Source organism: Carcharodon carcharias, chromosome 4, assembly GCF_017639515.1.
Source record: "Carcharodon carcharias isolate sCarCar2 chromosome 4, sCarCar2.pri, whole genome shotgun sequence".
NCBI classification, from domain to species: domain Eukaryota; kingdom Metazoa; phylum Chordata; class Chondrichthyes; order Lamniformes; family Lamnidae; genus Carcharodon; species Carcharodon carcharias.
In genome coordinates, this window is record NC_054470.1 from 188,551,403 (window position 1) to 188,574,371 (window position 22,969).

Sequence of the window (22,969 nt, forward strand, 5' to 3'; positions counted from 1 at the left end):
AGGACATTGTTAATATATGCCATTACAATAGCACAGAATGTCTAGGCTATTATGGCACCAGTGACGCTGACCATTACTTCCAGGTATCCGCTGTGCTACGAACCTTGCTGTAAACTAATTTTCATAACTTCATCCATCTATAAATCAATGGCAATGTTCAAATTTCTGGATTAACATAGTTTTAAGCAGCGCTACCACTTAAACCAAACCAGTAGGACGATGGTGCCCAGGCAGCATCGTGACTTACTTCTCCAAATTGTTTTCCCTTAAATGGCGTTGTCTTTTTACTAAGCTTTACTAAGCTAAGCTAAAGCAAAAATAATTGACCTTTGCATGTGTTAGTTGACTGGAGTGTTTCTTGTTAAATGGAATTGAATTTCTGATAGCCATTTAATGATTGTACCCATTCACTGATCGCTGGTTGCTAATTTAGAACATCGATCTATTTAAAGAGTTAAGATGACCACTGGACACCATGCAGCTGCAGCTGCTCTAAATTTAAAGGCTGTGATATCTGAGAAATGAATTATTAATAACTACTTCCTACATATCTTACATCTGGTTTTTAATATCTTTTCCCTGCGGAACACGATCTTTGAAATGAATTTGCTCACCAACATGTGAAAGCTATTACAATTTAGAAGCCTTAATATGCTACCCATGTTACACCTGGTAGTAATATTTGCAGAGCTTTAGAAGCAAAAATGATAAAGAACACGACTAGCAGATTTGAGGTAACTTCATGAAATAGGACATACATATGAACCTAGAGCAGGAGTAGGCCATTCAGCCCGTTGAGCCTGCTCCGCCATTTAATAAGATCATGGCTGGTCTGACAGTAACCTGAAATCTGCATCCCACCTACCACCGATAACCTATTATCCCCTTTCTTATCAAGAATCTAACCACTTCTGCCTTAAAAATATTCAAAGACTCTGCTTCCACCATCTTTTCAGGAAGAGAGTTCCAAAGACTCATGACACACAGTGAAAAAATTTTGCCTCACCTCTGCTTTAACTGTGCGACCCCTTATTTTTAAACAGTGACCCCTAGTCTTAGATTTTTCCACAAGAGGAAACGTCGTCTCCACATCCACCCTGTCAAGACTCCTCAGGATTTTATATATTTCAATCAAGTCGCCTCTTACTCTTCTAAACCTCAGCGAATACAAGCCTCATAAGATAACCTACCCATTCCAGCTATTAGTCTGGTAAACCTTCTCTAAATTGCTTCCAACGCATTTACATCCTTCCTTAAATAAGGTGACCAATATGTATACAGTACTCTAAATGTGGTGGCACTAGTGCCCTGTACAACCGAAGCATAGCCTCCCTACTTTTGTAATCAATTCCCCTCACAATAAATGATAACATTCTATTAGCTTTCCTAATTACTTGCTGTACTTGCATACTAGCTTTTTGTGATTCATGCACTAGGACATCCAGATCCCTCTGCAATCTCCCACCATTTAGATAATATGGTCCTCTTTTATTCTTCTTGCCAAAATGGACAATTTCACATTTTCCCACATTATACTCCTTTCACTAGGTCTTTGCCCACTCACTTAGCCTATCTATATCTTTCTGTAGCCTCTGTATGTCCTCTTCACAACTTACTTTCCTACCCATCTTTGTGTCATCAGCAAATTTGGCAATCATCCCAACCAACCCTTCATCCAAGTCATTTGTATAAATTGTAAACAGTTGAGGTCCCAGCGCTGATCCCTGTGGCACACCACTTGTTACATCTTGCCAACCTGAAAAAGACCCATTTATGCTGACTCTCTGCTTCTTTTTAGCCAGCCAATCTTCTATCCATGCCAATATGTTACCCCCTACATCATGAGCTTTTATTTTCCTCAATAATATTTGATGTGGCACTTAATCAAATGCCTTCTGGAAATCTAAGTACATTACATCCACCGGTTCCCCTTTATCCACAGCACATGTTACTTCCTCAAAGAACTCCAATAACTTGGTTAAACACGAGTTCCCTTTAACAAAACCATGCTGACTCTGCCAGATGACCTTGAGCTCATCCGAGTGCCCTGCTATAACTTCTTTAATAATAGCTTCAAACATTTTCCCTAGGACAGATGTTAAGCTAATTGGCCTGTAGTTTCCCACTTTCTGTCTCCCTCCCTTTTTGAATAATGAAGTTACATTTGCTATCTTCCAATCTAATGGGACCTTCCCCAAATCTAGGGAGTTTTGGAAAATTAAAACCAATGCATCAACTATCTCACTAACCACTTCTTTCAAGACTCTAGGATGAAATCCATCAGGACCAGGCTCTTTTCATCCCACAGCTCCAAATATTTAATCAGTACTACTACTCTGGTGACTGTAATTTTCCTCACTTCCTTCCCCACTTCCATTTCCTGGTTTATAGCTGCTTCTGGGATGTTCCTGTATCCTGTATAGTGAGAACTGACGCAAAATATCTTTTCAATTAATCTGCCATCTCTTTGTTTTCTATTATCAATTCTGCAGACTCACTTTCTACAGGACCAATGCTCACTTTGTTAACTCTTTTTAAAATATTTATAAAAACTCTTACTATCTGTTTTTATATTTCTGGCTAGCTTTCTCTCATACTCTAATTTTTCCCTCCTTACTAGTCTTTTAGTCATTCTTTGTTGTTCCTTATATTCTGTCCAATCTTCTGGCCTTCCACCCATCTTTGCACAATTATATGTTTTTTCTTTAAGTTTGATACTACCTTTAACCTTTCTAGTTAACCACGGATGGTGTGTCCATCCCTTGGACATCTTCTTAACTCATTGGAATGTGCATTCTGAAATAGCCCCTGAAGTATGAGCCACTGCATCTCTATTGGCTTATCCCATAACCTAATTTCCCAATTCACTTTAGTCAGCTCAGCCTTCATGCCCTCATAATTGCCCTTATTTAAGTTTAAAAACTTGGTCTCAGACCCACTCCTCTCTCCCTCAAACTGAATGTAAAATATTATGGTCGCTGCTACCTAGGGTCGTCTTCACTATGAGATCATTAATTACTCCCATCTCATTGCACAATACCAGGTCTACTATAGCCTGCTCTCTGGTTGGCTCTAGAATATGCTGTTCTAAGAAACTATCCTGAAAAAATTCAATGTACTCTCCATCTAGGCTATCTTTGCCTATCTGGCATTTCAGTCTATATGTGAATTAAAATCTCTCATGATTATCGCTGTGCCTTTCTGACAAGCTCCAATTATTTCTTCCTTTATGCTCCACCCTACCATGTGGTTACTGTTAGGGGGCCTGTACACAACTCCCACAAGTGACTTCTTGCCTTTACCATTTCTCATCTCTACCCAAACTGTTTCTGCATCTTGGTTTTCTGAACCTAGGTCATCCCTCTCTATTGTGCTAATACCATCATTAACGAGCACAGCCACTCCTCCACCTCTTCCTTGCTTCCTGGTCCTTCCGAAATATCCTGTACTCTTTAATATTTAGGTCTCAATCCATGTCCTCCTCCAGCTATGTGTCCATAATGGTTATCAAATTATAATTATTTATTTCTCTGTGCATTCTCACTTCATCTGTTTCATTTCAAATGCTACATGCATTCAGATACAGATCTTTTAGTTTTGTCCTTTTATCCTTTTTATAATCTCTATTTTCATCTGTTGATTTACTGTTAGATTTGTACTATCCCTTCCTGTCACGGTCTGTTTTTCATTTCCCATAATAATACCTTTTTCTTCTGTCTTATCTCTGCTCTTTGATTTACCACATCTTTTCAAATTTGATCCCTTGCCCCCGCTATTTAGTTTAAAACCCTCCCTACTTCCCTAGCTCAGAAGGACACTGGTCCCAGCACAGGTCGAGTAGACCATCCCAAAGGTACAGATCCCACTTTTCCCAGTACTGGTGCCAGTGCCCCACGAACCAGAATCCACTTCTCTCACAACAGTCTTTGAGCCACACATTCATCTCCCTAATCTGATTTGTATATGCCAATATGCATGTGGTTCAGGTAATAATCCAGAGATTATGACCTTTGAGGTTCTGCTTCTTAACTTGGTGCCTAGGTCCTCATACTGACTATGTAGAACCTCCTTCTTTGTCCTGCCTATGTCATTGGTAGCAACATGGACCACAATGACTGGGTCCTTGCCTCCCACTGCAAGTTCCTCTCCAGCCCTGAGCAGATTCCCGACTGACAGATCAAACACAGCAGAATAAAATATGAATAAATACTCTTGATGCCATTTACATGTTCAGAATTAGAATTGGTAGCAAACATTTCTCAATGCATGGATTCCAGATTGTTAGTGCTGCGTACTCACATGAGCTGAACAGCAAAATGTTTGTTAAAATTCGCTATTGAAAGATCACTTGTATAGCTAAGGGCGTTTGGAACTATTTTTGCAATGCAATAAATTCTGGGCCACAATCAGAGGAATTGCATATGCTGCTGATCATTGTGCATCATCAGTGAATTCTTGTTCTTACAATGAAGGGAAAGTCATTGATAACGCAACTGAAGTTAACTTAAGAAGCATAAAATATGTTTTTTAAGGATTAAAAACTAGAGAATGACAAAATGATTTACTTTGTTACTCGGTCAATAAGTAACAAAAGAAAACTACTTAAAAGCTGTTGCCAGTTTCCAGACTTAATGGCATAGTTCTAAAGAATGTGTGGAGAGAGATGGACCTGGGGGTTCATGTACACTGATCTTTAAAGATGTCAAACATGTTGAGAGAGTAGTTAGCAAAGTATATGGGATCTTCGCTTCATAAATAAAGGTACTGAATGCATTACCGGGGAAGTTATGCTGAAACTTTTATCTTTGGTTAGGCCACAACTAGAGGATTGCATTCAGTTCTAGTCACCACACTTTTGGAAGGAGGTGAAGGTTCTCGAGAGGATGCAGAGGAGATTTAGCAGAATGGTTCGAGATATGAGAGAATTTAGCTATAAGGTTAGGTTGGAGAAGCTGGGGTTGCTCTACTTGGAGCAAAGGAGATTGAGGGGAGATCTGACAGAGGTGTACAAGATTATGACAGATTTAGATAAGGTAGACAAATAAAAACTCCCATTGGCTGATGATACAAGAGCTAGGGGACAAAGATTTAAAGTTTTGGGCAAGAGCTGCAGGGGTATGTGAGGAAGAACTTTTTGATTCACCGAGTGGTAATGATCTGGGATTCGCTGTCTATGAGGATGGTGGAAATAGGCAAGATCAATGATTGCAAAAGGAAATTGCATAGATACCTGAGGGAAGAAACTTGCATGGCTATGGGGATAGGGCGGGGGAACATTGAACCATATAATATTCTGAGGGGCTTGACAGGGTTTTTGCTGACAGAATGTTTCCCCCTAAAGTGGGATCCAGAACTAGGGAGGCATAGTGTCAGAACAAGGGGTCTCCCATTTAAGACAACAATGAGGGGAATTTCTTCTTTCAGAGGGTTGTTAATCTTTAGAATCCTGTACCCCAAAGAGTAGTGGAGGTTGGGACATTGAATATATTCATGGTTGAGTTAGACAGATTTTTTTATCCGCAAAGGAATCAAGGGTTATAGCAAGCAGGTAAGTGGAGTTGAGGCCACAATCTGATCAGTTACGGTCTTATTGAATGGCAGAGCAGGCTTGATTGGTTGAATGGCCTATTCCTGCTTTTATTTCTTATGCTCTCATGAAATGGAACTAAGAGGATTGCTCTACAGAGGTCTGGCATGGAGTCGATGGGTTGAATGGCCTCCTTCTGTTCTGTACGAGAAGGCAGCCATTCGGTACTTTTAACATCTGCAAAAGAGAAATGAGCCTACTAAAATTCTTTAAAAACCAATCAGTTTAGTTCAGTTTGCACCACTCTTGCCTTTCGATCATAAAGTAATGGGTCTGAGTCCTACTCGTAATCCAATTTCTTACTCTGGTATACTATTGAAGGAATTGGAAGTGCTGCCTTTCCATTAAAATATTAAAGTAAGGATGCATTTTCAGCTCCAATCGATCAGGTTGACATTAAAGATCTCATGACACTATTGAAAGAAGAGCAGGGAGTTCTCTCAGAAGTTCTGGCCAATATTCCTCCTCAACGCATCCTGACTGCGCAATCATGCTGTTCACAAAATAGTTGCCGACTGCCTACATAAAAGTCAGGGCACTTTAAAGAAATTCCCTGCATAGCAAGCACTTTGACCCATTTCTGAGAGGTCAAATAAGGTGCAATTATTCTTATTTCCATATACTCACAATTCTAGCCACCAAGTCACTGAGATTTAAGCCGTATTTCGCCACCACTGGCCGTAGCACTTCTGTCACAGGTTTGGTGGGTTTGGCCTTTAAACCGACTGATCTATTTATAGGAACAAGATCCAGCCTGAAAATAGAAGAAAGTGTATGTTGTCATATTTTAACTGCCTATTTTCAATATCACAGATGGTGCATTCTCAAAATCCAAACGTTTTAACAAAACATTTATAACTTCAGTTTTTCTTTACCTTATTGACTGCATGATCCCATTCAAATGTGTTTCAGTAGTGCTCATGGTGCAATCAAAGAGGCAATTTTGTCCTGCTTCCACGTCACCAGTGCATTGTTACAAAGGTATAAATTTCATATGGACATACGGACTCGAAAGGTCAGCTGTGTTCCTCTCCACAGATGCTGTCAGACCTGCTGAGTTTTTCCAGGTATTTTTGTTTTTGTTTCAGATTTCCCGCATCCACAGTATTTTGCTTTTGTATAAATGTCAAGTTCCTTGTGTGAAAATTCGTGAACAAGAACATGCATCCCATACGTCATGTTGGACATCTGATTTGTTAGATTTCTTTGCCCATCCTGCCTAGTCACCATAGGTGGTTGGATTAAAAATAAATGTTTGGTTTGGAACCTGGGCTCAAGTTAAGTCCTGGTTCACGGGATGGAATGTAAAAGCAAAATACTGCAGATGCTGGAAATCTGAAATAAAAACAGAAAGTGCTGAAAAAACTCAGCAAATCAGACAGCATCTGTGGAGAGAGAAACAGAGTTAATGTTTCAAGTCGAGCAGGATGGAAGGTTGGCCATAAGGGTCAAACGTGAAATAAACTTGTTGAGTGACAGACCATTTTTTAGTGGGATCTGGTGTATAGGACAAAATAATCTCTTGAGGGCCTACAGGACAATTGGTGTGATAAGCCGGAAATGCGAAGTAGCAATCACCTGCTGAGCTTAAGACTGTATGCATTGTTGCACCAGAACAGTTTTACTCTGCACTGAACATTGCTTTTCCTTACAAAAGCAAAATACTGCAAAAGCTGGAAATCACAGAATCATAAAATTGATACAGTGCAGAAGGAACCCGCTCGGCCCATGATGTCTGCACCAGTTCTCCAAAACAGCAATTCACCTAGTGCCATTCCACTGCCTTCTCCCTGTAGCCATGCACATTCTTGCTCTCCAGATAACAGGCTAAAACTTAAAACGTATCTCTTTGATATAGTGCTTGGTCATCTTCCTAATATACAAAAAATATTTTTTGTACAATTTAAATTTTAATTTCAATTTTTAATTTTTTTTTATAATTTGAATGGCAGAGCAGGCTTGACAGGCCAAATGGCCTACTCCTGCTCCTACTTCCTACATTTACATAGCACTGGAACATAGGAACATCAGTCAGCCATTTAGGTCCTCGAACCGGTTCTGTCATCCAATGTGATCATGGCTGATGTGCAGCCTAACTTTGTTCCACATTCCTTAATGCTTTGGGTTAACAAAAAGCTATCAAACTCAGTTTTAAATTAACAATAACAATTGATCTAGCATACACATATCACCTCCTGTTGCTGCAAGTACCAACAGCCTTTTGGCAGGAGTGCAGCAGTTTATCGAACTTCAGGATTTAACTGATTTGGAAATAAAAGACAATAGGTGGAATTTTCCATGCCCGCTGGCATTGGGCGTGATCGGTGGCGTGAGCGGACAATATGGCATGATCAGTTTTATGACAGTGGGAAACCAGTTCACAGTCATCCGCTCAGCCTGTCAATGGCTGGCTGCGTTTCCCGACATTGGACATCGGGAACCTCATCAGCATATCATTATCAGGGCAGCCTGCCAGAATCATCTCCCATCTCCCACAGCTGGATTGTCTGTCCGGTCTGTGGGAAAGCACACCGACGTGTTTCACAACAGCACATAAAAGGCGTGCACTTGGCAACCGGCACTTTGAGGGGAGCTCAGAGGTGAGTACATAGTAACGCTGTGCAGCGCCCGCCAGGGTTACCTGTTGGACTTCAAGCTTCAGGGGCTTTGGGGTTAAGGGCAGCCCTGCCATTGAAGCGATGGGCGGGGGGATGCTCGTGCGCAAGGGCAGCCCTGCCTTTGAATATAATGCACAAGCATTCAGGGTGGGTGGTAGGGTGGGCAAGGGAAGTGGCCACGCATTAGGAAAACCTGTATAAAGTAACCACTCCTCTGCAACTGAGACAGTTCAGCCACATTGACATGATTGGGGTTGAGCTCCTAGCTTATCTGCCACTCAAGCAACACAGGGGCATCAAAGTACCACCAAGTGCTCCAGAGCTTCCCCCCACCCTGCCCCCTGGCACAGGCTGCAAATTCATGAGCATTTTAATGGACTGCAAAACAGTTGGACGACTGCACAAGTACAATCTACTCACTAAAGTTGGCCATGGAGCAGTCACTGCTGGAGGCGCTCACAGCTCCTTGCAATGTCAGCATCCGGTTTGGATCATTTTCCCCCATGGTTTAAGCTACCAGGGCAGCCATGCAGTGCACTAATCCAAGTGGTGGCCAGCACTCTCCAGGAAGTGTTAAGGGGCCATCACACTTAACTAGGACAGGTTCTTAGTGCATCCATGCTAACCATGTGTCTCTCTCTTTCATCCTGCAGGAGTACATAAGGATCATGGAGCCTGGTGAACTAGCTGTATACCTGATGGCCTACAGAGCGTGAAGACGACAGAGGAGAGAGCGACTGAGGCTCCTGGCTATGCAGAAGCAGCAACAGCAACCTCAGGAAGAAGGGGTAGCCGGGGCTCCCGCACACGCTGCCGAAGAGCCACAGCGAGCTGTTGCAGGACGGTGCCTAGCAACACCAAGGGTCTACAGATGCCACCTGTCATTCCTGCAAATGACCAAGAACCAGTGTCACCGAAGACTGCGCATGACTAGGGAACTAGTTGGTCACATCTACCAGCTACTGCAGGATTTGCCTCAATAGGACATGGAGGTTATCCACTGCCAGTGGCTCCTTTCAGGGCTCTACAGGTGACCACTCTGGGATCCCACAAGCTTCCTCCCACAAATACATCCATGAGGTCGCGGATGCCACCTTCTCTATGGCACACAGCTTTGTGCATTTCGCCCAGGACCAGGACAGGATGCAAGAACAATAGGATTCGCCCAGATCTCGGGTTTCCCACAGGTGCAGGGTGCAACTGACTGCACTCATGTGGCGTTCAGATCTCTATCACAACACAAGGTGACAGCAAAGGGTTCCATTTGCTGAACATGCAGCTGGTGTGCAACCACCAGAAACACACCCTGTAGGTGTACGCATGTTTTCCAGGGACACCTACATCCTCAGTCAGTCAAAGGTCCCTGGAGTCTTCCAGGGTACATAGAAGCTGCAGAGATGGCTACTCGGGGACAAGACCTATCCGCAGAGGCCATGGCTGATGACAGCATGGCAGCCTCAGACTGCAGTAGAGTGATGGTATAATGAGGCTCATGCTGCAGCTCGCAATTTGGTGGAACAAACCATCGGGATACTGAAGATGAGTTCCGGAGTCTCAACCGGTCTGGTGCAGGCCTGCAATACAGTCCATAAGGGTGTCACACATCGTCGTTGTCTGCTCCGCTCTTTACAACCTGGCACTCCAATGGAGAGACAAGCTGGCTGAGGGGTAAGTGGAGGAGCTGAAGATCTCCTCTGATGAGGACGACGCCGATGGGGATGAGGGTGAGGAGGTCCTTGGAGGCGACAATGATGGGGATGAGACCCTCACACTGGCTAGATGAGGCAGACGCCTTCGGGAGGCCCTCTAGGCTGCTAGATTTGTGGAGGATGATGACGACATGCAGTGAGGTGACCCCATAGATCCTCACATCGCATGTGTGAACTTTTGACTCCAGTCTGGCTTACGGCAGCATGAATACCCTCTGGGAGAATGCTCCTGTCATGGAGACACAGTGGAGGTCTTAGTAGTCACTCAATTGCAGGAGGATGATGACGACATGCAGTGAGGACACTCCATAAATATTCACAGATGACTCCAATATGGCCGAGGTAGGTGGCTTACGCTCTGTGTTCAGGGTCATGTCATAGAGACGCAGCCATGAAACTCTGGAAGCATCTGATTCTTTGTCCGCCTTCAGCACCTGAGTCCTCCATGCGTACAGCATCCGTGGTCACAAATGCTGAAGAGATGGCAGCCAGCCCTTCCTTAAGGGTGCTGAGAGCATACCGAGAGAATGAAAGAACACCTTGGCACCTGTCCACTTATTTCTGGCAGCAATGACAAACATGACCAAGGCGCAGGCATTATTAATGTTTCCATGGAGTGTGAGGCTGGACCATCACTGTGGTCTGAAGGCTGCACAGAGCACAGGGAAGAGGCCCTGGACTGAGACACTTGCCTTTATCTTGTGCATAAAGGTTTCACATCTGAGTGACAAGAACACTGCTCAAGAACAAAAGGCAGGGAGAGTTCTTGGGAGTTTATTGACAATAGTGAACAGTGGCATCCTCCTCACCATGTGGAGCTGGAGCTGCTGAGGTCACAGGAAACGGGGAGTCAGATGGGCCAGACACTCTCGGAGCTGGATGGCTCTATTTTCAAAGTCCATGAGGACCTTAATTTCAGGCATTCCACCACCAGTTTGCAACCTCTCCCTCTTGTTGTGTGCCAGCTTGCCCTGCATGAGTAGAGATGGAGAAAGTGTAAGCAGGGCCAGGCCAGATGATAAGTATGCCTGGCCTGTGTGAGTGGTGAGTGCTCCAATGGATGGAATGAGGACAATGATGGTGGATGAGAGAGAGTGAATGGTGATGTCCCTGGAACTGGCAAGGAGTGAGGGCCCTGTGGATGTGTGATGGGTTTATGAATGTGTGAGTTGAGAGTGATGCGAAGAGTGACTTACCTTGGCAGGTTGGAGACCACCATTCATCCCTTTGAGGCACTGGGCAGCTGTCCACTTTTGAAAGGCGTTGATGCTGATCACGGCTGTCACCGCCTCCCAAGCCAGGTTGGTGCTGTTGCCAGAGCAGGGGTAGAGTGGGCCTCCACAGTATCCAAAAGGTGCTCAAAGGACGTGTCACTGAACCTGGATTCTGCAGTCTTCTTCAGTTTCAAGGCCATGTCTTCTGTGCAGCAGCAGTGGTCTGGAAGCACAGAGATGTGTGCTTGTGGCTGGACTTTAAGTATGGCGCATGATGCAGCGGCCGGGTGATGGCGGGTCTGTCTGCCATGGAAACAGCGTATTTCGCTGGAGTACACAAATAATGCGGCGGGTTTAGGACGATACAGCGCCATTGCAGCTGGTGCGTTGTTTTACCTACCCGCTACCACACTTCATGCAAATCTGGGACGATTCCGCCCAATGGTGTAGATTCATTAATTAAGACAAGCTGTCAAAACAATTATCAGAATCCTGTTTTTAGGCCAAGCTAGCCCTATAATTATCATTCTTCATCCTGACCAAACTGATTTCCAATATGGTAGCTACAGTGCATTAGAAGGCAGATCCCATGGGTATATCCAGATGATGGAATATGATTCAAATATAAATTTTAAAGCTTAGGCTTATTGACTATTAAAATTAACAGTTCACAGTTCATTCACATTGCATTTTGTAGATCACAAATATCACGCAAAATGTACTGGAAATTTGTAACAGCTCCCCCACCCACACCCCCAAACAAAAAGCTGTTGAGACTAGATCAATTAAAACTTTTAAGACTGAGCTTGATAGTTAACCTTGCCTCACAAAAATCTAAGTTTTAGAGAACCAATTTGGATAGATAGAGTTAAGGTACAGATCAGCCATGACCTAACTGAATGACAGGACAGGCTTGAGGGGCTGATTGGCCTACTCCTGTGCCAATGTTCCAATCATGACAATTTGTTAACTTACCGAAATAGAGTACGTTTCTCTAATCGAATCTCCCTCGAGTTCAATGTGTTGCAGTCTTGATCAAGTACAAGAGGCTTAAAAAAATTCAGAATTGATACAAGTAAATATTGCCAAAATATTTTTAAAAATTGTATGTAAAAATCCCAAACTCTTATCAGTGATGTGCCTTCTCAACAACAACAACTTATATTTATATAGCACCTTTAATGTAATGTAACTCCTGTTTCACAGGAGCATTATAAAACAAAAGTATGATACTAAGCCATGTAAGATATTAGGTCAGATGACCAAAAGCTTGGGCTTTTAGGTAGGCTTTAAGGATTGTCTTAAAGGGAAAAAAAGCAAATGGAGAGGTGAAGAGGTGTAGGGAGGGTATTCCAGATTTTGGGATCTAGGCAACTGAAGGCTGGCCACTAATGGTGCAGCAATTAAAATTGGGGTTTGCACGAGAGGTCAGAATTAGAGGAGCACAGGTACCTTGGAGGGTTGTGGGGCTGCAGGAGATTACAGAGACAGGGTGGGGCAACTTCATGAAGGGATTTTAAAAAAGAATTTTAAAATCAAGATGATTCTTCGTTGGGATCCAATGCAGATCAGCGAGCACAGGTATGATAGGAGAGCAGTACTTGCTGCGAGTTTAGACACAGGCAGAATTATGGATGACCTCAAGTTTGGGGAAAGTAGAATGTGGGAGACCAGCCAAGGATTGCATTAGAATAGTTGAGTCTTGAGGTAACGAATGTATGAATGAAAGTTTCAGCAGCAGGTGATCTGAGCCAAGGGTGAAGTTGGGTAGCAATATATGGAGGTGGAAATCTCACAATCAAATGTAACACCAAGGTTGTGAATAGATTAGCTTAGTTTCAGACCATTGCCAGGGAGAGGGATGGAGTTGGTAGCTAGGGGACGGAGTTTGGAGTGGGAACCGAAAATAATAGCTTCAGTCTTCCCAATATTTAATTGGAGGAAATTTCTTGTTCATCAAGTACTGAATGTCGGATAAGCAGTCTGACAATTTAGCAACAGTGGTTCTCCCAGAATTAACATCACATTTGACATAACAGTGCACGACAAATGATAAACTAGTAAAGAAGGTTCAAACAGATTGAAAAAATGCTGATAACTCAAGATTACACATATAACAAGTTATTAGATGGATTTTGTAGCTTAAGTTGCATTGATGGAACAAATCCAACTGTTAAGGAACAAAACTGGTGGTGCATTTTAAGAGAAGCCAGCATCAAGTTTCCTCGTGACTCTTCCTCCTCTGGAATCCAACCTGGACTCTTCCTCTTGCTTCAACCTAGTTCAATATTTGCATCAATTTTTTCTCCCCCTACCATTCAGCAGCATTTTGTCTCCCATGTCAGCTCAAAGGGGTTTCTACATCATTATTTAAAGCTGACAGTTCCCTTTCTTCATCCCTCAATTAATTCCAGCACTTTCTTTGCAAATGGAATTCCTGTCTTCTCCCCTAAATCCTTTGAAAGCAACCCTTCCAACTACTGATCCCTCTCTCTATCCTTCATTAACATGTTTTCCCCTCACTTTAGTCCTACTTTCCCTTAATAGATTGTCATCTATTTTTATTTCATCTACTGAGAGGCTTGCAGGGAGTCTTGGGGCTAGACAGAGCGAGAGTTCGGAGATAACTTGGGGCTAGGGGATGCCACTGTCGCTGTTGCTGCTAGAGTTCAGAAACAGAAATTGAGGTGTGACATTGCAGGAAAGGCATAAGTTTTGCTGCTTAGGCACCGACTCTCAATGACTAGAAGATTAAAAATGATAAATATGTTAAGTATTATTAATAAGGAACAAATGAGTAGCTGATGAATATTATCTTATCTTTCATTTTTAAGCAAGGTTTATTACAACTAGCAAAGTATGTTAAGTATTGGTAGGATTTATCAATACTTGAAAGGTTTATTAATACGAACGTATGAATTAGGAGCAGGAGTAGGCCATTCAGTAAGTTCATGGCTGATCTAATTTCAACTTCAACTCCACATTCCCACCTACGCCCAATAACCTTTCACCCCCTTGCTTATCATGTGGGTGTACCTACACCACAGGGACTGCAGCATTCCAAGAAGGCAGCTCAGCACCATCTTCTCAAGGGCAATTAGGGATGGGCAATAAATGCTGGCCTAGCCAGTGATGCCCACATCCCATAAATGAATATAAAAAAAAATCTATCTACCTCTGCCTTAAAAGGATTCAATGACTCTGCTTCCATTGTTTTTTGAGGAAGAGAGTTTCATAACCTTCAGGAAAAATTTCTACCTATCTCTGTCCTAACTGGGCAACCCCTTATTTTTAAATAGCTGCCCTGAGTACTAGCTTCTCATACAAGAGGAAACATCTTCTCCACACTGACACTGTCAAGGTACCTCAGGATCTTATATCTTTCAATCAAGTTGCCTCTTACTCTTCTAAACTCCAGCGGATCATAGTGAGGTGTATTAGTATAGGAATAGTTTTTACTTTAGCAATAGCAAGGGTGACTAATAAATAAAGAAATGGCAGGGCTACTCCAACCTCGACAGTGCCCATCCTGCGCTATGTGGGAACTCCAGGATGTTTTGCTAGTGCTATTGGGGAGGCTTTAAACTAACTCAGCAGGAGTGTGGGAACCAGGAGATAATATCCGAGAGGAATACCAAGGTGCACAGAATATTGGGAAAGATAGACAGTAATAGAGTAGGGAATAGTAAGTTAATAGATGGGGTCAGAGAAAATAATAGTCTAAATCAGGGTTACTGTGCATGTATGTGAATGTGTGCAGTGTGTTAAGAAAGATAGGTGAATTACAGGTGCAGATTGCCATGTGGAAATATGATGATGTGGCTATAATAGAGACCTGGCTCAAAGAAGGGCAGGACTGGGTGTTAAATATTCCTGGATTTTTTAAAATGTTCATTCATGATGTGGACATCGCTGGCTAGGACAGTATTTATTGCCCATCCCTAATTGCCCTTGTTCAGTGGGCATTTAAGAGTCAACCCCTTTGCTATGGGTTTAGAATCACATGTAGGCCAGACCAGGTAAGGGTGGCAGATTTCCCTCCCTAAAGGGCATTAGTGAACCAGATGGGTTTTTACAACAATAGACAATGGTTTCATGGTTGTCATTAGACTTTTAATTCTAGATTTTTATTGAATTCAAATACTACCACCTTCCATAGATGGATTCGGACCCGAGTCCCCAGAGCATTACCCTGGGTCTCTGGATTATTAGACCAGTGACAATGCCACAATGCCCCAAGATGTTCAGGAAAGAAAGGAGGAGGGGTAAGGAGAGCATTGCAGTGCTGGAGAAGGATGACTCAGAGCGGTCAAGGACAGAATCCATTTGGCCAGAGCTAAGGAACAAAAATGGTACAATTACGTTGCTTGGTGTAGTCCACAGGCCACCAACTAGTGGGAAGGATATAGAGGAGCACATTTACAAGGAAATTACAGAGATGCAAAAATTATAGAGTAGTTAAATTGGAGGGCTTTAGTCATCTGAATATAAACTGGGATGGCAGTAGTGTAAAGGACAGAGAGGGTCATGAGCTCCTAGAGAGTGCTCAGGAAAGTTTTCTTCCACAGTATGACTCCAGTCCAATGAGAAAGAAGGCACTGCTAGACCTGGTTCTTGGAAATGAGGTGGGCCAAATAGATCAATTGTCAATGGGAGAACGTTTAGGTGACAGTGATTGTATCATAAGGTTCAGGCTGACTATGGAAAAGGACAAAGAAAAATCCAGAGTGAGAATAATTAACTGGAGGAAAGCCAACTGCAATGGGATGAGAATGGATCTGGATTGACTAATTGGAGTCAAAAGTAGACAGGAAAATAGGTAGCTGAACAATGGGCTACCTTCAAAGAAGGGCTAACTTGGGCACAATCAAGGTATATTACCTCAAAAGGGAAAGGTAAGACAAACAAATCCAGAGCTCCCTGGATAACAAAGGAGATAGAAATTAAGATAAAGAAGATAAAGTGTGTTTATGACAGGTGTCAGGTAGAAAATACAGGTCAAAACCAGGCTGAAAAAGAAGGTTCAGAGGGGAGGTGAAAAAGCAAATAAGACAGGCAAAGAAGGGGTATAAAAAGAGGCTGACAAACTGCATAAAAAGGAATCTCAAAGTCTTCAATGGGCAAATAAATAGTAAACGGGAGGTAAAAGGAGGAGTAGGGATGATGAGGGACCAAAAGGGAATTTATACATGGAGGCAGAAGGCATAGCTGAGGTATTAAACGAATACTTTGCATCTGTCTTTACCAAGGAAGAAGATGCTGCACCGGACATGGTAAAAAGCGGGGGTAATTCAGACTAGAAGGGTTTAAAATTGAAAAAGAGGTATTGGACAGGTAGGGTTAGGGTTATCTTACTTAAAGTTGATAAGGCACTGGGACCAGATGAGATGCACCCAAGGGTACCGCAAGAAGTGACAGTGGAAATTGCGGAGGCGCTGGTCATAATTTTCCAGTCTCCCTTCGACTCAGGTGTGGTGCCAGCGGACTGGAGACCATAAGACCATAATACATAGGAGCAGAAATTAGGCCATTCGGCCCATCGAGTCTGCTCCGCCATTCAATCATGGCTGATAAGTTTCTCAACCCCATTCTCCTGCCTTCTCCCCGTAACCTTTAATCCCCTTACCAATCAAGAACCTATCTATCTCTGGAGAATTGCAAACTTTACACGCTTGTTCAAAAAAGGGCGTAAGGATAAGCCAAGCAACTACAGGCCAGTCAGTTTAACTTCATTTATAGGGAAACTTCTAGAAACAACAATTTGAGGCAAAATTAATAGTTTTGTGGACAAATGCGAGTTAATTAAGGAATGCCAGCATGGGTTTCTCAAGGGAAAATCATGCTTAATAAACTTGTTGGAGTTTTTGGAAGAGATAACAGGGTTGATGAGGGCAATGGATGTGGTGTTCAAAGACTTCCAAAAGATGTTTCATACAGTGCCGCACAACAGACTTGTGAGCAAAGTTATAGCTCATAGAATAAAAGGGACAATAGTAACATGGATACAGAATTGTCTGAGTGGCAGGAAGCAGAGCAGTGGTTAATGGATGTTTTTCAGGCTGTAAGAAGGTTTCTAGTGGACTTCCCCAACTGGTCAGTGTTGGGAACTTTGCTTTTCCTGATATATATATTAATGACCTAGATCTTGGTGTACAGGGAACAACTTCAAAGTTTGCAGATGATACGAAACTCGAAGCATTGTGAACTGTGAAGAGGATAGTGTAGAATTTCAAAAGAACATAGACAAATTGATAGAATAAGCGGAAAGGTGACAGATGAAGTTCAATGCAGAGAAATGTGAAGTGATTCATTTTGGTAGACAGACCACGGAGAGACAGTATAAATTAGGGGGTACAACTCTAAAAGGGGTGCAGGAGACGAGGGACGGAGTGTATATGTGCATAAGTCATTGAAGGCGGCAGGACAGGTTGAGAGAACAATTAATAAAGTGTACAATATCCTAGGTTTATTAATAGGGGCATAGAGTACAAGAACAAGGAGGTTATGTTGAACTTGTATAAATCACGAGTTGGGCCTCAGCTGGATTATTGCATCCAGTTCTGGGTGCCGCACTTTAGAAGGGATGTGAAGGCATTGGAGAGAGTGCACAAAAGATTCATGAGAATGGTTCCTGTGATGAGGAACTTCAGTTACGAAGATAGATTGGACAACTGTTTTCCTTACAGGAAAGAAGGTTGAGAGGAGATTTGATAGAGGTATTCAAAATCATGAGGGGTCTGCACAGAGTAGATAGGGAGAAACTGGTCCCACTTGTGAAAATTTGAGAATGAGAGGGTACTGCTTTAAAGTACTTAGTAAAAGAAACAATAGTGACGTGAGGAAAAACTTTTTTCACACAGCAAGTGTTTTTTTTTATTATTCATTCATGGGATGTGGGCTTCGCTGGTTGGGCCAGCATTTATTGCCCATCCCTAGTTGCCCTTGAGAAGATGGTGGAGAGCTGCCTTCTTGAACCGCTACAGTCCATGTGGTGTCAGTACACCCTCAGTGCTGTTAAGAAGAGAGTTCCAGGATTTTGACCCAGCGACAGTAAAGGAACAGCGATATATTTCCAAGTCAGGTGAGTGACTTGGAGGGGAACCTCCAGGTGATGGTGTTCCAACTATTTGCTGCCTTTGTCCTTCTCGGTGGTAGTGGTCGTGGGTTTGGAAGGCGCTGTCTAACATTAGGGTCAGGAATACTTTGCCTGAGAGTGTGGTGGAGGCAGATTTAAGTTTTCAAAAGGGGATTAGATTGTTGTATGGAAAAGAAGAATGTGTAGGGTTATGGGGAGAAGGTGAGAGAATGGAACTAGGTGAGTTTCTCATTCAGAGAGCTGATGCAGAAACGATGGGTCGAATGGCCTCTTTCTGCACTTAACAATTCCGCGATTTCCCTCTCTTCACTGTTATTTCCCTACTATATTTACATCCATTTTCATTGTCTTCTATTTTCCATTCTTAACTGCCTCTCACGTAAGGCGCACACAACTCTTAACTCAACTCCATCATCTCTGAAACTCTTATCCATACTTTCACACCATCATCAGAGGATGCACACAGCGTGGTTTGACATACCTTGTCACCTCCAACCAGAAAGAGATCCACGGCTGCCAACTGAATTTGCATCTTTTCACACAACTCTGTCAACAGTCCTCTAATAGAGACACCGGTCTGGATTGAAACTGTGTGCAAGGAACCATCTGGTAGGCTCACAGTGCAGTGTTTTGAAGGCTTTTCTTTCTCTGCCACAGGAACTTTGGTGGAAATATACTTTTGGAAAAAGAAAATGTTCAATCAGGCTGGAATACCAGAAGAACAATAAACTGGAACACAATTGATACCAGTGGATCTTAACTAAGTATTAATCCCTTAAATACAAAAATATATTTTTTTTCAGCTATTACAATATAGGTAAAATTAAAACACAATCAAACAATATCTGTAAAAATGGTTTTGCAAAATAATTGAGAAGTAGTCAAATATAAGGAGAGTTGCACGCACAAATATACTATAAATTATGGGATTCTTTGTTTAAAAATCTTGCTTGCCATTTTAAAATATGTGTGCACTTTGTTCCAGTTAGCTGTTTTCTTTAATAAAGCAAAATGCTTGGTCTCGTGTTTAGAGGTGATTTTATTAAAACACACATACATCAGTTCATACCACTTTTATTTTTCAATACCCTCTCTTCATGAGATTCAGACAGTTTTATAATTCCCACTACCAGTAATTCAAATACTGCTCTCCAGTTCACCATTCTAGTTATATCATTGCCTGTACAATCATTCAAGTTTTTTTTTTAAGTTAAAGCAATGTGATGATGATTTGCCAGCATCACATAAGAAACAGGGAAGATGTAACTACGGCTGGAATTTTTTCATGGAGGCGGTAGCCCTGCCCGCCAGGCATTAAAGACAGAGGTAAAGATCAGTGTGACCAAGCACTGGAGTGCGACCTCAACGGAGTACTGAGAGTTGGGTGAGGAGGGGGTGTTGGGTGAGGAAGGGGTGTTGGGTGAAGAGGGGGAGAGTTGGTTGAGAAGAGGTGTGGAGGTGCTCCTATGTTTTCTCTAACATTTTCACCCTGCATGGATTGGTTCTTGCTCTACTACAGTGGAAGAGCTAGTTGTTTGGAGAGTATCTGATAAGTATCTAGTGAGTGGTTAAGGTCTATTTTATTCCTAAGGTTTAAAATGGTAGAGGAATTTGTGGTAAGATTAATGTAATACATAAAAGAAAATAAATCATTGAATAAGATAATTAAGTAATTAATTAAAACACATAAGGATGGCAGGACAGATGGTGTGTCACATCCGCAGCACATGGGAGCTCCAGGATACCACTGTGCTCCAGGGCAACACATCTGCAGTAAGCGTCTGCGGTTTGAGGAACTTCAGCTCAGAATCATTGAGCTGCAGATTCTGCAACACATCAGGGAGGGGAAAAGTTACTTGGATGCTTTGTACCAGGAAGTGGTCACACCCCTTAGGATAGGGTCTTCTGATTTGAAAAGTGGTCAGGGACAGGAGGGTGTGACTGCAACTAAGGCCGCTAAGGGGGCCCAGAAGGCAGGAGTACGGGAGCGTTAGTCACTGCAATTGTCCAACTGGTCTGAGGCTCTTTCAACTTGTTTGGATGAGAAGGGGTGCTGCAGGGTGGATGGGCAAACTGTGCTTGGGCCCCAGTTACTCACAATATATATCAATGATTTGGATGACAGAACCAAATGTAATATTTCCAAAACAAAAATAAAAATACCTGGAAAAACTCAGCAGGTCTGGCAGCAGCTGCGGAGAGGAACACAACGTTTCGAGGCCGTATGACTCTTCAACAATATTTCCAAGTTTGCTGATGACACGAAACGTAGTGGGAATATGAGCAATGAGGAGGATGTTAAGAGGCTTCAAGGTAATTTAGACAGGTTGAGCGAATGAGTAAAAACACGGCAGATGCAACATAACGTGGATAAGTGTGAAGTTACCCACTTTGGTAGGAAAAACAGAATGGCAGAGTATTATTTAAATAGTGATGGATATGGAAATGTTGATGTATAAAGGGACCTGGGTATCCTTGTACACCAATCACTGAAAGCAAGCATGCAGGTGCAGCAAGCAGTTAAGAAAGCAAATGGTATGTTGGCCTTCATTGCGAGAGGACTTGAGTACAGGAGCTTATTGCAGCTGTACAGGTCATTGGTGAGGCTACACCTGGAGTATTGTGTGCACTTTTGGTCTCCTTACCCAAGAAAGGATATACTTGCCATAAAGGAAGTGCAGCAAAGGTTCACCAGACTGATTCCTGGGAGAGCAGGGTTGTTGGATGAGGGGAGATTGGGCTGACCAGGCCTATGTTCACTGGTGTTTAGAAGGCTGAGAGGAAATCTCATTGAAACATATAAAATTCTGACAGGGATAGACAGACTGGATGAAGGGATGATATTTCCTTTGGCTGGGAGGTCTAAAACAAGGGGTCACAGTCTCAGGATACATGGTAGACCATTTAGGATCAAGATGAAGACAAACTTCTTCACTCAGAGGTTGGTGAACCTATGGAATTCTCTACGACAGATGGCTGTGGAGGCCAAGTCACTGAATATATTTAAAAGGAAATAGGTAGATTTCTGGACTCAAAAGATGTTAAGGGGTATGGGGAGAGCACAGGAGCATGGCGTTGAGATTGAGGGTCAGCCATGATCATATTGAATGGAGCAGGCTTGAAGGGCTAAATAACCTACTCCTGCTCCTTTTTTCTATGTTTCAGGAAACCTGGATGTGGAAGTGGTTTGGGTTGAGATGAGAAATGATAAAGGGCAAGAAGTCACTTGTGGGGTTGGTGTACAGGCCCCCTAATTGTAACTACACAGTAGGACAGAGTATAAAGTTAGAGATAATGGGAGCTTGTCAGAAAGGTACAGCAGTAATTATGGGAGATTTTAATCTACATATAGACTGAAAAAATCAGATGGGTAGAAGTAGCCTAGATGAGGAGTTCGTAGAATTCTTTTGAGATAATTTCTTAGAACAGCACGTTCTGGAGCCAACCAGAGAGCAGGCTATATTGGACCTGGTATTGTGCAACAAGATAGAATTAATTGGTAACCTCATAGTCAAGACAAAAAGATTAATATGGAGGGAAAAATTAGAATAAAAGAGAGAGCTAGCTAGAAATACAAAAACAGATATGAGTTACCATAGATATTTAGATAAGAGTTAAGAAAGTGAGTTTTGGTCCTATATAAAGTGAGTCTGGGAAATTAATAATGGAAAATAAGGAGATTGCAGATGAATTGAACAGATATTTTGCATCAGTCTTCACTATAGAGGATACAAGTAACATCCCAGAAATAGTTGTAAATCAGGAAATGGAAGGGAAGGAGGAACTCAGGAAATTTGATGTCACCAGGGAAGTGGTATTGAGCAAAGTGGTATTGTTGGAGCTAAGGGCTGACAAATCCCTGGGTCTTGATGGGCTTCATCCTAGGATCTTGAAAGAAGTGGCTAGTGAGATAGTTGATACATCGGCTTTAAGTTTCCAAAACTCCCTAAACTCAGGGAAGGTTCCATTAGATTGGAAAATAGCAAATGTAACTCCTTTACTCAAAAAGGAAACAGAAAGCAGGAAACTACAGGCCAGTTAGCTTAACATCTGTCATTGGGAAAATGTTAGAAGCTATTATTAAAGATGCTATAGCAAGGCAATCAGGCAGAGTAAACATGGTTTTGTAAAAGGAGTATATTGTGGGCTAATTATCCATTTTGGCAAGAGAATAAAAAAGCATATTATCTAAATGGTGAGAGATTTCAGAGCTCTGAGATGCAGAGGGATCTAGGGGTCCTAGTACATGAATCGCAAAAGGTTAGTATGCAGGTAATGCAAGTAATTAGGTAAGTTACTAGAATGTTATAATGTATCGCGAGGGGAATTGAATATAAAAGTCAGGGGGGTTATGCATCAGATGCACAGGACACTGGTAAGAACACATTTGGAGTACTGTGTACAGTATTGGTCTCCTTATTTAAGGAAGAATGTAAATGCATTGGTAGCAGTTCAGAGATGGTTTACTAGGCTAATACCAGGAATGCACGGGTTGTCTTATGAGGGAAGGGTGGACAGGCCAGGCTTATATCCACTGAAGTTTGGAAGAATAAGAGACAACTTGATTTTTCCCTCAAAGAGTCATAAGTCTTCGGAACACTCTTCCTCAAAAAGCAGTGGAAGCAGAGTCATTGAATATTTTTAAGGCAGAGTTAGATAGATTCTTGATAAACAAGGGGGTATAAGGTCATCAGGGGTATGGCAGGTATGTGATGTGGAGGTGACAATTAGATCAGCCATGATCT

At 42.4% G+C, this 22,969-nt stretch overlaps 1 protein-coding gene across 3 annotated transcripts in view; it reads right to left on the reverse strand.

Moving 5' to 3' along the window:
- The window catches only part of rgs12b (regulator of G protein signaling 12b), a 273,901-nt gene that overhangs the window by 52,579 nt on the left and 198,353 nt on the right, over nucleotides 1–22,969 (reverse strand). For all 3 annotated transcript variants that reach the window (XM_041185750.1, XM_041185752.1, XM_041185751.1), the window contains 3 exons: nucleotides 18,706–18,900; nucleotides 12,104–12,177; nucleotides 6,215–6,341 (listed from right to left, as the gene is read on the reverse strand). In XM_041185750.1, coding sequence (XP_041041684.1) covers nucleotides 6,215–6,341; nucleotides 12,104–12,177; nucleotides 18,706–18,900 — 396 coding nt within the window. The remainder of the gene's footprint in view (nucleotides 1–6,214; nucleotides 6,342–12,103; nucleotides 12,178–18,705; nucleotides 18,901–22,969) is intronic.